Genomic DNA, 15,898 nt, shown 5'->3' with positions numbered 1-15,898 from the left:
CAACTGTTGGATGGAGCTCCATCACTCCTGGGAATATCCAGCTCCACAGCTCCACACGCTGGGGGGCTTTATAACCCTCTAGCCCACCTTTAGCAATTTCTCAGAGCATCCTATTCTATTGGCATCTTTCTTTCTAGGGAGGTTATATATGAGGGTCACTATGTGCATTTGTAGCTGAAATGGCTAATTCGAGGGGGTGTCCGGATACTTTTGGACATGTAGGAGGTGTGTCCTCTCTCTGTGGTTGAACTTGAGCAGAACACAGGTTGATGCAGGTTGAGGTTGAGCTGATGTCTTACTGCATCTCTTTCACAGTGAACAGCCATGAACTCGCTGTATCTGTGTGGACGGGCAGCGGCAGGGCTCTTTACCCATTCCCCCGCCTGAACTCGCTGTTTTACGACCCTCACCAGCAGGTGGTAGCACCACACCGGCCTCCCGCTGCAGCGCCCATTCAGAGCCTCACCGTGGCGGAGCGTCTGGCGGGTAAAGGCTCCGCTCATTTTACGCAGACATTTCACTCTGCGCAGTTTAACGCTTTTCCTGTCCTGCCCCATCCAGCTCAACATATAGACAGGCAAATAGTCAGATAGACAGGTAGATAGATAGACAGACAGACAGGTAGATAGATAAACAGGTAGATAGATAGACAGACAGGTAGATAGATAAACAGGTAGATAGATAGACAGACAGACATGCAGACAGATAGATAAATATACAGATAGATAAATATACAGATAGACAAGCAGAGAGATAGATATATAGGTAGAGAGACAGACAGTGAGATAGACAGACAGAAAGACAGCGGTATAGATAGACAGACAGATAGATAGATAGGTAGACAGACAGACAGACAGATAGGAAGACAGACAGACAGATAGATAGACAGATAGATAGACAGACATACAGACAGATAGACAGACAGACAGATAGATAGATAGATAGATAGACAGATAGATAGATAGATAGACAGATAGACAGACAGACAGACAGACAGATAGGTAGACAGACAGACAGACAGATAGATAGGTAGACAGACAGACAGACAGATAGGTAGACAGACAGACAGATAGATAGACAGACATACAGACAGACAGACAGATAGACAGATAGATAGACAGACATACAGACAGATAGACAGACAGACAGATAGATAGACAGATAGATAGATAGATAGACAGATAGACAGACAGACAGACAGACAGATAGATAGATAGGTAGACAGACAGACAGACAGATAGATAGGTAGACAGACAGACAGACAGATAGGTAGACAGACAGACAGATAGATAGACAGATAGATAGACAGACATACAGACAGATAGACAGACAGACAGATAAATAGACAGATATACAGATAGACAGACAGACAGACAGACAGACAGACAGATAGATAGATAGATAGATAGATAGATAGTTAGGTAGACAGACAGACAGGCAGGCAGGCAGGTAGACAGACAGACAGACAGACAGACAGACAGACAGATAGATAGATAGATAGATAGATAGATAGATAGATAGATAGATATACAGATAGACAGACAGACAGACAGACAGATATATAGATTTGTAATGGTCAATAAGATGTAGGCCTTCATATTTCTGTGTTGTTTTAGATAATATTTCATATTTAATCAGTATGTCATTTCTTTAGAGCTCATCTTGGAGGCACGCTATGGGAACCAGCAGAAACAGCGACGGAGCCGCACAGCTTTCACTGTGGCACAGCTGCAGGCACTGGAGAAGGCCTTTCAGCAAACCCAGTACCCGGATGTAGGCATGAGAGAGAGACTGGCTGTCTGCATCAACCTCCCAGAGGCTCGGATCCAGGTGTGAAGGCTGCACAGTGACACTCTTGAATGCTGAATTACTCTCAGATGCAGATTGTGTAATTGTAAACATTAAAAACTAGATTTTCTCACCTAAAAACTACAATTTGATTTCCTGGTACAAATCATGGGTTGATTCTGTGTGTGAGTTTTGCAAACTTGCTATTTGAACACAGCAAGAAAATCTTTGTTATTAGAAAATGTGCTGTATTTTATTTATGTCTAGTTTGGCCTTTAAGCTGCATCTTAATGAACTTGACATTAAACACAATGAGCCACGAGAGCCCAAAAGCATCCAGATATGTGTAGACAGGGCCTTCTGCACTACTCGGCAGCCTAATATTCTCATTCTGTTTTGATACTATAATATAATTTTCATATTAGTGAACTTGAACCTTGGGCCCTAACTTCAGGGACCCCTGGGCAGTCCATATTCTCCTATATTGTTTGGTTCAGATGTGTTGAGAGTTGGCACTGAGTGAAAAGGTGGACTTTCCATGGCTCTTTATAATCCTGTTCCTAATTTTAACTGGATGTCCTTTTGCACTTTTTCAGGTGTGGTTCAAGAACAGGCGTGCAAAGTTCCGCAAAGGCCAGCGCTTCACCCCTCTCCAAAAAGGACGAGGTCAGGAGGACACCCGCGACAGCAAACAGATGAAAGAAGAGCCAGCCGTTGAGGAGAAAGGCTCCGGTTCCCAAACACAGCTTTCATCCGGCAGGGACACGAGTGCCAGTCCCACCAGAGCTTCCCCAGAGGACGCGGCTCATTTCCAGCCCCCGTCCAGGCTGCATTCCCCCAGCGCTCTGCCACCGTTTATATTTGGAGAAAGGCAGCAGCATCCAGTGCCTCACGCTCTCGGCCTTCTGTCATCGGCTCTACCTTTCCCTCCCGCGTTCCTACCCATCATACAGCCACACGGTAATTCTGCAGATATCATGCCAATAGGCAAATGCAGCGGCCTTGGGCTACAGAGTGCCTGTCACACTAAATCTGTGGCTTATCCACGTCTGGACTTGTAGCTGCTCCACCCCCCCAGAAAAAGAAAGAAAAAACACTCCCTGCTGCGCCAGTTGTCAGCGGGGGGATAAGGGGAGGGAACAGGTGCTCCTGTGTGCCACATTATTGCACTCAGATGGACTAAATTGTTTGGGAGAAAGTTGGGATTAGGCCTGTAGTGTTTTTAACTGCTGTTAAATGACCTCTTATGACACTCCAAACTGTGCAGCTCACACAGTTGAAGGGAAATACCATCAATTTTTAAAGATTTAATGGCCTTTCGGTTTCGTTAGGGTGGTGCTGAGTGGATCCAGGGGTCACCCTAACTAGAACATATGTGAAATTAGAAATACCTTGTATAAATAACCTGTGCGTGTAAAAAACACATTGAAAAACCATCAAAAAATACCCATACAGCCACTGTGAGGAAGTGTTCACAGGCATTGGCCTGTTTTTAGACGTCTGGTTCCATTACCCACCACTGCACACAATTCTGACACCTTAAATTTCTCCACAACGAAGCGTTTCACACAAATCCCACTCTGAAGGACTTTGCCTGCATCTTACTGGTGTCATTATGCAGACAGATTGAAAAACCAGTGAATTTCCCTTTAAGAGGTCATAGAGGTCTATCGTCTTTGGGACGGCTGCAGATAAATATGTGGTGCTGCCCTTTTACTGTGTTAGAGCACTTTTCACAACACACACGTCATACAGCATATCAGACTGGGACAAGCTTCCCGAAAGCGCTCATCTGAAGTGCATTCGGCCGTTTGATTTGACTGACCTAATAAAAATAGTCATTATTTTGTACCTGACCACTCTGGAACCCTGTTTAATGGTGCTGACACACACACACACACACACACACATACACACACCTGCTGCATCTTACATGCTTAACACCATGTGTAACATATAGATATTCAGAGTTTGTTAAAGCTATAGAAGTGTACCCTGGCATGACTGTACGCATTAAAATGGATTTCTATTGGATGTCACAGATGGACTATTTGCATAATTGTTAATAATTGTTGTCCTGCTTATTGATGTTAGCATGCGCTCATATCCATGATCTTTTCACACACTGATGGCTGAAGTATGTTAATAAGTGGGGCAAACACTTATTATACACATATTAAGTGTTCATATTCAGTAAATATAATAAATACTAATAAACAACACATTAAAAAAATTACTAAGAGCAACTCAGCAGCACAGTAGTGCAATGATAGCTGGACTGTTATTGAATTGAATTAAACCTGGTAACAGTCATAAAAGAATTAGTTTTAATAAGTCCACGTCTAAATGTCTAATCTACATTGCTATAGTTGCTAGTAGTTATGCCTTTTATTATTCTTATATAAGTATTTTAATTTTATTATTATAATTATTATTTGTGATTTAATTGTTATTTTCTAAATATTGAAACATTTAAAGATGTAAAAAATCCCCAAACCCATAAAATGAAGCCATTTTAATAAGTAATTAAGTTTAATTTTATAAGTTTTAATAAGTAATTAATCTGTCTAAACGTCTAATCTACACTGCCTGGCTTTGCCGACTTATGCAGCGTAGTTGCTAGTAGTTATGCCTTTTATTATTGTTATTGAATTATTGTTGTATTTTATTATTGTCATTGTTATTATTATTATTATTATTATTATTAGTGATTTTATTGTTTTTTTTTTGTATTGCAAACTTAAAACTGGTAAAACTCATACAAAAAACAAGTTTTAATAAGTCAAATAAGTTCAAATGTCTAGATGTCTAATCTACACTGCCTGGCTTTGCTGAAGTATGCAGCGTAGTTGCTAGTAGTTATGCCTTTTATTATTTTTAATTAAATTATTGTTATGTTTTATTATTGCAAACTTAAAACTGGTAAAACTCATACAAAAAATAAGTCAAATAAGTTCAAATGTCTAAACCTCTAATCTACACTAATAAAATTATTGTTATAATTTATTATTATTATTTGTGATTTAATTGTTATTGTTTATTATTGCAAACTTAAAACTGGTAAAACTCATACAAAAATAAGTTTTAAGTCAAATAAGTTGTTCTGTCTAAACGTCTAAACTACACTAATAATATTATTTTTTAATAATATTATTATATTTTATTATACATTTTTTGTGGGGTTATTGTTATTTTCTTATTACTGAAAAATTTAAAGATGTAAACCCCATAAAAGTAAGTTGTTTTAATAAGTAAATAAATTCATCTGTCTAAACGTCTAATCTACACTGCCTGGCTGGCTTTGCTGACGTATGCAGCGTAGTTGCTAGTAGTCATGCCTTTTATTATTGTTATTAAATTATTGTCATATTTTATTATTGCAAACTTAAAACTGGTAAAACTCATACAAAAAATAAGTTTTAATAAGTCAAATAGGTTGATCTGTCTAAACGTCTAATCTACACTAATAAAATTAGTTATATTTTATTATTATTTTTTGTGAGGTTATTGTTATTTTCTTATTATTGAAATTTAAAATAAATTAAAATAATTGATAATAAAAGTAAATAAGTTCACTGTCTAAAGGTCTAATCTACACTGCCTGGCTTTGCTGATGTCACTGGTCCTTTAATAATAATAAACAGGTCCTTTTTTATTTTTTATTAAATCACTGTTGTATTTTATTATTATTATTTCTTAAAATATTATTTAATTGCTATTTTTTATTGTTGAAAAATAAAAAAAACAGGTCAAACTAACAAACCAGGCCGTTTTAAAAAGTCAAATAAGTTCAGCTGGCTGCAGCTCATCTCCCCTGCCTGACTTTGCACACTTACGCAGCGTCCGCCAGTCATGCCCACACGCCGCACACTATTCCAACTAACTCGTTTTAACCTTAACAGAGGTATTTAACAGCTTATTTGGTTATCAGGCCGGTCCAGGCAGGTATATTAGAGCATAAACACTAAAACGTGCTGAGGGTCACGGCTGTAAACAGCGCCAGGACGCGCAGAAAGGAGTTTTATTTCTCTTGGGTGTGCGCAATACTAGGACTGGCCGTATTCTCCAACCCAGGTGCGTCATTTCGAACGCGCAGCGGCAGCGGTGGGAGTGTCGCCCTACGCTTCCCGCACTGAACTCGGGAGGCTTAAAGAGACAACGGCAGAAAGCCCGGCTGGCTGTTTTGGGGGGTTATTGGGAAAACACCAACACCAGCTAACATTAATAACGTCTGGAATCATAATTAAGGGGATATGCGACGTGTGGGTGTGGAGATACACCCGGAGAGACACAGTCTGGCGTAACTGCTTATGGTAAGTTAGAGGAAATACGGCTGTTAGCCAACTACGGCTAAATTAGCTCGTTAGCATTAGCTCGCTAGTAGCTGCTAGCGGGACTTTGGGAGTGTGTTGCGGTTCCAGTCGACCGTAGATCCCCTGTAAAGCTTTAATTCTACCGTATCTTTCTATTCCTCCGTGACTGGAGGTGAATTTGGTTCTGTGGAGTTGAAGAAGCACCGCTGCGAGTCGCGGCGTTAGCTCCGCTGCTAGCTATAGCTAGCTAGCCGTCCCCGTAGACCCGGTTAGCCAGCCAGCCAGCCAGCCAGCCAGCCAGCCAGCCAGCAGCGCTAATGGCCGGGAATAATGGCCGGGATTCAGTTGTGTTAAGTTGTGTAAGTGGTCGAGCCGGATGGCAGGAGGTGTGGATGTGAAAGGCAGACCGTCTACAGGCAGCGGTCCCCCGGGTTCGGCTGCTAGCTCTGTATCTCAGCGCCGCTTGTTGGGTTCAGGGCTGTTCCGCAGATCTCCTCAACTTCAGGACCCGCAGATCACAGCCGTGGCGAGCCTGTCGAGGTCTTTACATCGCTTCCCAGGGCTTGTGCACAGCGTTTGCAGCGTTTCTCGTGGTCGTTTGCTACTAAAGTTGGTCCTAAAGTCGCCGGGTTGTCTCTGCTGCTGGTGGTCGAGCTGAATACATGCGGCTGATTAGACCTGCTGTACCCGGCGGAACCGCTCACTGCCTGGAAACCTGTGCGGCCTGTAAACCTGCCAGCCAGCCTGGCCCCTGCCTGCCTGCCTGCCTGCCTGCCTGCCTGCCTGCCTGGCCCCTGCCTGCCTGCCTGCCTGCCTGGCCCCTGCCTGCCTGCCTGGCCCCTGCCTGCCTGCCTGCCTGCCTGCCTGCCTGGCCCCTGCCTGCCTACCTGCCTGGCCCCTGCCTGCCTGCCTGGCCCCTGCCTGCCTGGCCCCTGCCTGCCTGCCTGCCTGGCCCCTGCCTGCCTGCCTGCCTGGCCCCTGCCTGCCTGCCTGCCTGCCTGCCTGCCAGCCTGCCTGCCTGCCTGGCCCCTGCCTGCCTGCCTGCCTGCCTGCCAGCCTGGCCCCTGCCTGCCTGCCTGCCTGCTGACCGGAGGAGCTTCATACGAGCATCCGAAGTGTGGAGAGAAATATTCAGACTTAAATCGTTCCTTCGATTGAACTGGGGGCAGTTTATTAAACTGGATGAATGGATGGTTACTTTGAAAGAACTATTATTCAGTTAGGAAATCAGATTATTGATGAGGGAGAGATTTAATAAACTGAGGGGTTGGATTGTTTCATTATGGGAACGATTTATTGACTTGGGGGAATGAATTATTAAACTGAGCAAACTCTTTATTGAGTTCAGGGAACAATTGATTAAATTGATGGAATAATTTTTTGACTTGCTGGAACGGTTTATGAGACTGAGGGAACGATTTATTAGACTGAGGGAACGAGGGAACGATTTATTAGACTGAGGGAACGAGGGAACGACTTATTAGACTGAGGGAACGAGGGAACGACTTATTAGGCCGAGGGAACGACTTATTAGGCCGAGGGAACGACTTATTAGGCCGAGGGAGCGACTTATTAGGCCGAGGGAACAATTGATTAAATTGAGAAAAGGATTGATTAATAAATTGTTCCCCCAGTTAAACTAAGGCAAGAATTTATTGATTTCAGAGTTCGATTTATTGACTTGCGTGAGCGATTTGAGCGTCCTCAGAGAACGATTTATTAAATTAAGGGAATGATTCATATCTCCTTTTTCTACCCTGATACTTCGGGGCTCATTTTCTATAGAAGTGGAAACCCATGATCGTGTATACTGATGGTAGTTGAGCTGCATGCAGCTAATTCTGTCCTGCTTTACACGGTTAAACTTCTCACCGTCCTCTAAATAAGTGCACAGCTCGCCTATGTGGCTAGGCCCCGGTCAACCTGCCAGCTGACTGGAAGAGCTTCACATTAAACCCTTTCGAAAAGAAAACGACGCTTATAGCTGCAGCCTAACATCTCTTGTTTCAAGTGACCGGCGGTGAATGGCCTCGCTTGTCTTCCCCCGGTTGCAGTCTGCTCTTCAAAGTGCTTCAAAGTGGCTCAAGCAGGTCTGCCATGAAAGTAGGCTGAAGGGAAGCTTTCATCGAGTCCACGGTTATGTCTTGGCCAGGTGCTGGGCCTGGGGGTCACTGTATCTGATGTTAAGTGTGTGCTCAGGGTTCTGTTTTTCTACAGGATAGGCGTGGGCAGCTGGTTAGCTAACACCATTTCGCTTTGCTTCCTGGTAGATTAGCGAGGCTCTGGCCAGCTGACGGCTTAGTCCACACAACCTTAAGGATTGAACCTAACCAGACCTACGAGGCTTACGTAATAAAGGATGTGCAGGTCCGACAAATGTAGGTCTTTCATAGAGTTGCTGTGATGACGACGGCTCTGTCTAATTGACATCCTGTCTGCTCTGCCAGCTCCGGCTCCGGCTCTGAAGTTCCTCTAATAGATGGTTTTAACATTTTGGGGTCGAACTCTGTGACCTTCCCAGCCTTAGACGGCAAGCTGTGCAAAAAATAAAGATGCAGCTGTTGTAGTCTGACTCCGAAATTTAATGAGCTGGATTTGAGGTTCCTTGGTTAGCATGAATACTGTAAGTTATGACATTTGTTAATCTCCAGAAGCACAGGATGCTTGGGAGACATTTAACAACTGCAGAAATACCTGATTTTATTAATTTCACGGTATTTATACACGCATAATAAGAGTTACGTTTTGGGAATATCTAAAAATATAGAATATATTGGTGCATCCTTGGTATTTAGTATGTAATAAATATTAAATCTATAATTTTAATTCTGTTTTTGAACTTGGCTGATTGTATTTGTGTGTATGTATGTATGTATTGTATTTGTGTTTTCTGTCTGATTAGGTTCTCACCCCCCCCCCCCCCCCCCCAAACCCTGTAAATTGTGAGGTGAGGCCTCCATGAGCATCAGTGAGCCTTGGGCAACCTGTTGCCGGTTCTCCTTTTGGTGTAGGTACTGACCAGGTACTGCACCGGCAACACCCCACAAGACCTGCCTGACGTTTAGGACTTGGTCTGGCCCAGTAGTCTAGCTATAGAGCCAGGTAAGGTCTCCGGCGACCTCAGTATACAGGTTTTGTTCAAATGATCGGCAAGAATCTGTCATTTTTGGAGCGTCGGCTGGACTAAGCCGCGGCCGCTGTGATCAGTAGATCGCTGGTTCGAATCCCGGTCATGCTGCTAGGCTCAGTTGGCCTTGCTTTCTCCGGGCTTCGTTGCGGTGCTGGCTGTCACTGGCATCTGCAGGCTGGTGCGTTGGAGCCGGGTATGTGGCGCTTCCCTCCGGACCCGTTAGTTGGTTAGTTGGTTGCCTGGTGATGTTGCTTTGTCGGCAGTTGGAAAAACGAGCGTCGGATGGGGAGTGTGCTAGACCGCCCTCACTGGTGACTGGGAGCATTGCGTGCCATAAGGGTCCAATTTGGGGAGACAATGGGGGGGGGGTCTGAAAGGAGTTCTGAAAGGTTTTTCAATAAATTGAAATGTTGCTAGGCAACATTAGCTCCTTATAATTACACACATTTTAATTGGTTCTTCGTTTATTTGTGATTTACCGAAATTGTCCGAATTAAATTCTTGTTTTTCGTCATCAGTGCCATTGCTTTGAATCCAACAGCTAAAGGGAAGGACTTTAAACCTGCCTAAAGGAAAATACAGTGTACTTTAATACCTGGCCCAGGTAGAAAGAAAAGAAACCACACTTTCTTATTATTGCCTTTTGTTTTAAACAAGCAGTTTTATTGTAGGGTGGTGTAGGCGGAGTCTGTCCATTAGCCATATGCACTTTCCGGATCCTTGTACTTTGAATAGCTGGAATAGGTTATATAACTTCCGTTTGTGACTCACCTGTGAATATAGCCGCGGAGTGGCCTGTAGGACAGTTAATAAAAGTGCAGTTCAGCCTTCTGTGTTTTAATGATTGATTTCATGCTGTGAAGAGCCAAGCCACCACGCTATTACTTTTTTTATTTTTTCTTTTCTTCCATCAGCGTGCCCTTTATTCTAAGGTCCTAAGTCCTACTCCTCCCTTCAACCGCAGATGTTGACTGAACCGGACCGCGATGGTTTATTGCTTTTAAAAGCTTAAAGAGTGCCAGTCTACTTGATGGATGCTGAAATTGAGTTTTTTTTAATGATCTGAGTCTAGATGATTTGGTCTAGATTTTCCAGCCTGACTGAAGGACGTCAAGGGAGGTACGATCAGAAATGTGCATCGCAGTGGTTTCACGGTATATCACGGTTTTATTGTATTTATCGTATCGTGATACATCGAATACTTTTCCAAGCATATCGAGGATATCATTAGTGCTTAATAAACACTGATCAGCTGCAAGTTTCACTGGAGGCTTTTCTGCACTCTGCTCTGAGCTCAGCACTCGGCCCTGACCCCGCTCTGTAACTTTACGTGGTCTGACAGACACTCGGTGGACACTGAGCTGCTCTCTGTGAGCTGTTCCTCCTAAACTCTTCCACTGTTCAATAATAACACCACTCACAGCTGATGGAGGAAGATCTAGGAGGGAAGGTCTAAATTTCACCAGCTGACTTGTTGATGTTGGTGCAGCGGTGTCTCCTATTACATACAGAACCACGCTGGAGCTCAGTGAGCTCTTCAGAACCTCCCGTTCTTTCACTGATGTGTGGAAGAAAGGGAGACTGCAGGGCTAGGGGCTTGATTTTACACACCTGTAGTGGCAGTGGGACGGGATGAAGCACCTGAATTCAGTGATTAAGGGGTGTCTCCAAAACCTGCTGGTATGCATTGGTCCAATGGTGACCCAAGGAAGGACAACCGGTGGAGGGTTTTGGGCATAATATAAGTCTCACAGATGCTCATGAAGGTCCCACCTTAAAGCTTAAATCTGCTTCCGGATACCACAGGACCCCTTCAGAGTGGTCCGATCTGTTGTGGTGGGGCCTGCTCAATACTGGGCTAATGTTCTGGCTGACGCTCCGGTGTTTGTCATTGCTGAATACTTCTGAAACTTCCTGTTTGCTGTTAGCTGTGTAAAGCAGTGTGTGCGCAGTGTGTGTCCAGTATTCAGCGTTAACCATAATGCGTGATTACAGTCAGTGTTGTGATGAACGGTCGTTGCAGTCATTGATGTGTTGAGGTTGTATGAGGGCAGGCTGTAGGGGTGGTGGAAGGTGATACGAGCGTTGCTTGGCTTGTAATTTGTGACCGTTTTGTTGCATGCTTTAAAATCCCATGACCGCTATGCGTCTGACCGGGTTTCGATCTGGTCCTCATAAATGCTCCCCGTCCTCAGGTGGCTTCCCATTGAGCTCTGGACCATATTTGGTCCACTCAATGGACCGCCTGGCTTTTGGGTATTTACTAAAAACGTTTAGTGTGTGTTCTCTGTCCCATATTTAAGGGTTGCTCTAAAATCCAGCCCGTCTAGGTGATTTTCCAGGTACTGCCGGATTTGTGTAAAGCCTGCGGGTTCATCAGTGGAGCACTTTTAGGACTAATTTTTGAAATGGATGCTCTTCAACTAATCAGATAAGAGCAGAACGGTTTGTTTTTATTGATCTGTACGTCCTCTGAGGGTCACATGACCCAGTTCGTCTCCTGTTCTGATCACACCGTCTGCTTCTTTTGCAGATATCCCAGAGAGAAACCCCCCCCCACTTCGCCGTTGGAACCCATCTCCGTTGGACTGCGATGCTCGGGCGTGAAGAATGCATGCGGCGTTTTCGAAGACTGACCTGGAGGAAACCATGAGGAGCCTAAGGGGACCTTTTGCAGTGGCCTTCTGGATGCAGTAGCAGAAACTGTCCCTGTGTATATATACATATGTGTGTGTGTGTTGTTGATTGAGGGTGTGCATGTGTGTGTATGTATGGGTGTGAGAGCGCGTTGGGTTGTGTGCATGTGTGTGTATGTGTGCACATGCTTGCACAGGCTGCCTCGGTCGGGCAGTAACTGGCTACTCTGAGAGTCATCGGAGGGGTGGAAACCCCCTGATTTGGAGGATTACACCGACACCTGTGTGTGTGTGCGCGTGTGCTGTTCTCGGATGGTGAAGCGGCAGACTTCCTGCTGCCGTTAAAACAGCATTTGTATATAAATATTTATATATACAACCCCCTCCACCCCATCTCTCCTCCGTCCCGTTGCCTCCGACCCCACTGTTTCCCTGGGGCTTGTTTTGACGCCTCTCTGCTTTGGATGGCCGGTGAGTAACCGTGGAGAGGCCAGGGTATCACAAGCTTATGGATTTTGATAAGAGAGGTGGGAAGGGAGAGACCGAGGAAGGGAAGAGGATGTCCAAAACAACCAATAGCAGGACTGGCCCCAGGGGCACTGGGACCAACTCTGGGGTCCTTATGGTTGGCCCGAACTTCCGAGTTGGGAAGAAGATCGGCTGTGGGAACTTCGGCGAGCTGCGGCTGGGGAAGAACCTCTACACCAATGAATACGTGGCCATCAAACTGGTAAGGCTTGTTTTAAGGGTTCTGTTGGGAAGGTTAGTTGTACATGTCCAGTGTTTACACAGGGCTTACAAGGGTGTGAGGTTGGATCCAACCCCAAATTAACCTTGATTACCTTCTTGAGGTGCTAAATTGGCCGGTTCAGATTCCAAAGTGTTGGCTGAGGAGAACATGTATCTCCAGGACGAGGGTTAGTCACCATGGTAATGTTCGGTATTTCAGTAGTGGTCATTGACCATCATTTGTGGAAACCAGTGTTAATTATCAGAACTGAGCATCAGTACACGTCCTATCATAGGAAAGTCTACAGAGAGGGGGCGGAGCTTAGGCTTTGTTCCCTCCAGGATTCGCTTTAGAAATTCAGTAATTGCAGTCTTTGAAGGTGTTTATAAAATTAGATCTCCAACACATTAAATTAGGGAGTTTTTCAGCAGTGGATTGGGATCCGTGCCTAATAAAAATAATAAATATTGTGTGTTTTAGAGAGCAGATCAGATGTTTAGAACTTTCTGAGACCTTTTTTGCTGTTCACTTTGACATAATGGGATTTGGCAGTTGTTTTTTTTTTTTTTACATTTTTACGCCCAAATCTCATAATGAATGGACCAATAGAAACGCTCAGAAGTGACTTGTATAATATATTATTAATTTCACACGTATGGGAGGTGCACGTCTGTTGATCTTGGTTGGGCATTGTAGGGTTGTTGTGTCCACATTGAACCCATGTTCATTTTCAGCTCGGTGTTGATTGATTTTAACATCTGTAGCCCTACAATCGCTAACACACACAACAATACAGCTCTTGTCTCTTTCTGAAGTTGCTGGATGAGTTGCTGAGAAATCCACAAGCCTTTATAATTGCTCAGGGGAGTAAGCAATGTTTAAGGGGGGGGGGCAGGTTCTTCAGGAAATACTTCTATACATGCTTCGAGTCAGTGTGACTCGGGGATTTTAATGGGCAATAGGTAATAGAAACCAGCGTTGGCTTTTGCTCTAACCTCCCCCTCTCTCGTGATTTTGGCCTCAGTGTCGTGGGAGGTGTGAAGGTGGTGGTAAAGGCTCTGCTCAGCAAAGCTGCTTTTCTGTATGGGAGGGTGCAGTGCCTGCAGATGACCTCGCTGTTGGGCTCCTCAGTGTTCGTTTCTTTATGTTCGGGTTTAAAAGACGGCGTTGACTTGTTGTAAGTGTATGTTGTGATTAATTATTATTTTTTAACCCCAACCACATTAGTTATACATCAAACAATACTGAATGATTTATTTGGGACCTTCAGCATTAACAGATTGTGCTGCTGTTAAATGTGTATCGATTAATCGAAGGATTTTTCTTTTCAATTAATCATATATATATATATATATATATATATATATATATATATATATATATATATATATATATATATATATATATTTATTAGATTACTCTAATGTGAGTGTGTTAGGAATTAAAATAATTTCTCCAAAGTAATGAGAGAAAACGTTAATTTTGCAATATTTTCTACAATCGTCTTTTCGTAAACACCTAGCATGCAATTAAGAGCCCTATACTGTTACAAAAATACTTTAGTGTGAACAGCTTTACGATCAAACATACAAAAAGATGAAATAATTCAAGTAAAAGAAATGTGAAATTAATCCCCCTGCTCTGTGGGGGGGTCTCAGAAGCTCGACTTAAAGTATTAAAGGTACCTTAAACGCATGTGATCTATAAATGGTTAAAAACACTAGAGACTGCGCTCTGACTGGACTTTTAGAGGCACAGACGACACGTAGCCTGCACACCTCACAGGCAAGAAATCTGAAGAAAACTTTTTGTGGACTATATATGTTGGCAGAGAGCGATTTGAGAACCGGCTGTGTGTTTTAAAGCTCCCGCGGTGCCAAGAAAAGCCTTGGGTATCAACACTGGACGAAATCCATGCTTTCAGTAGGCGCGGGCATCTTCGCGACGCATTGACGTACATTATGCAAACTGATTACGTTGTTGCCCCAGCCCTATTAACAGGTGTGTGTGTGTGTGTGTGTGTGTGTGTGTGTGTGTGTATGTATATGTGTGTGTGTGTGTGTGTGTGTGTGTGTGTGTGTGTGTGTGTGTGTGTATGTATGTATGTATATGTGTGTGTGTGTGTGTGTGTGTGTGTGTGTGTGTGTATGTATGTATGTATGTGTGTATATATATATATATATATATATATACACACACATACATATGAGTGTGTGTATATGTATGTAATATATAATGTTATATGTAAGTAATGTATGCCTGTTAATAGGGCTGGGGCAACACATCATAATTATATAACACACATATTTCAGATATATTATTGAGTGCAGAATGATGCTGGGAAAACTTGTTTGGAGCAAACTTAATTACTCCTTCAAGTGTGTAGAATCAGAACCGGCTGCAGAACATCAGAACATGGTTGAAGAGGATTATTCTGGAGAAGTCTTAGTGTCTTATTTAAACCTCAGATGTTTAGTCTGGTCTGCTCTTGATGGTTGAAGTGAGGGGTGAAGATCACCATCATGGCCAAGATCCAGAGAGCTCTCTGAGGCCTTCATATAAAAATATATAAAAAAATTAAAAAAAAACATAGTATTAAAAACATAAAATCCAGTTTTGCTGTTCACTTTGACCTAATGGGAATCTATATATAAATAAAATATAATATATTATAAATTTCACACGTATGGGAGATGCACCCGTTTGGGTCCGACAACGACAGTACACATTAATTAATCTTTTCTTTTTCATTCAATTTCTGTTAACAGTGCTACAGTGCTTATTAAAATGAAGGTTAAATTGGCTTCAGAGGTTAAAATGTTAACACCTTTATGATTTAGCGACAGGAGAACGTGACGGCTTCATCAGGCTTCCATTTCATTCAGAGTAATCTATTGACAGTCCTGACCTGCCACCGGTCGATCATGCTGAGAGAACATGGCCCGACAGTCTCTCGGGGCTTAAACTCGTCCTCTGAAACCTGAGCGGGACTGACATGAGCAGGACTGACGGGGAGCTTTAAGGAAATCGGTGTCAGAAATCCATTGCTGTCTCTGGGAGGCTCGTCTCCCCTGATCTCACGGACTTCACTGACTCGCTTCAGCCGCAGGCTGCAAGATGCTGGGTTTCGTACCGTCCCTGTCCGCCGAGATTCATTCACAGGCAAACTCGCACGGTGGTCCGGCAGAATGTGGGAGGAGCTGAATTTACAGTCGACGGCCTCTCTGAGAGGGGGGGGGGGTACTCCAAGGTTAGCGCGGTTTAAAGGGCCGCTTATTATTTTATTGGCTGACTGATTTTT

The 15,898-nt window shown here is 43.6% G+C and overlaps 2 protein-coding genes across 3 annotated transcripts in view; both read left to right on the top strand.

Moving 5' to 3' along the window:
- Window positions 1-324: 324 nt before the first annotated feature.
- dmbx2 (diencephalon/mesencephalon homeobox 2) lies at window positions 325-3,689 on the top strand. Its single transcript, XM_072680782.1, is given in 4 exon segments — window positions 325-349; window positions 352-486; window positions 1,655-1,830; window positions 2,385-3,689. Coding segments are annotated over 4 exon segments (801 nt in total). The 3' UTR covers window positions 2,850-3,689.
- Window positions 3,690-5,902: 2,213 nt separating this feature from the next.
- The window catches only part of csnk1g2b (casein kinase 1, gamma 2b), a 52,346-nt gene continuing 42,350 nt past the window's right edge, over window positions 5,903-15,898 (top strand). Inside the window, exons 1-2 of one of the 2 annotated variants that reach the window (XM_072681325.1) lie at window positions 5,903-6,101; window positions 11,765-12,597. In XM_072681325.1, the coding sequence (XP_072537426.1) occupies window positions 12,376-12,597 (222 nt within the window). In that variant the 5' untranslated portion in view covers window positions 5,903-6,101; window positions 11,765-12,375. The remainder of the gene's footprint in view (window positions 6,102-11,764; window positions 12,598-15,898) is intronic. The other variant, XM_072681324.1, reaches the window with a different exon arrangement.

This window comes from Salminus brasiliensis, chromosome 6 (genome assembly GCF_030463535.1).
Source record: "Salminus brasiliensis chromosome 6, fSalBra1.hap2, whole genome shotgun sequence".
NCBI classification, from domain to species: Eukaryota; Metazoa; Chordata; class Actinopteri; order Characiformes; family Bryconidae; genus Salminus; species Salminus brasiliensis.
Note: the sequence above shows the minus strand (reverse complement) of the source record. Positions and strands in the feature narration are given on the sequence as shown.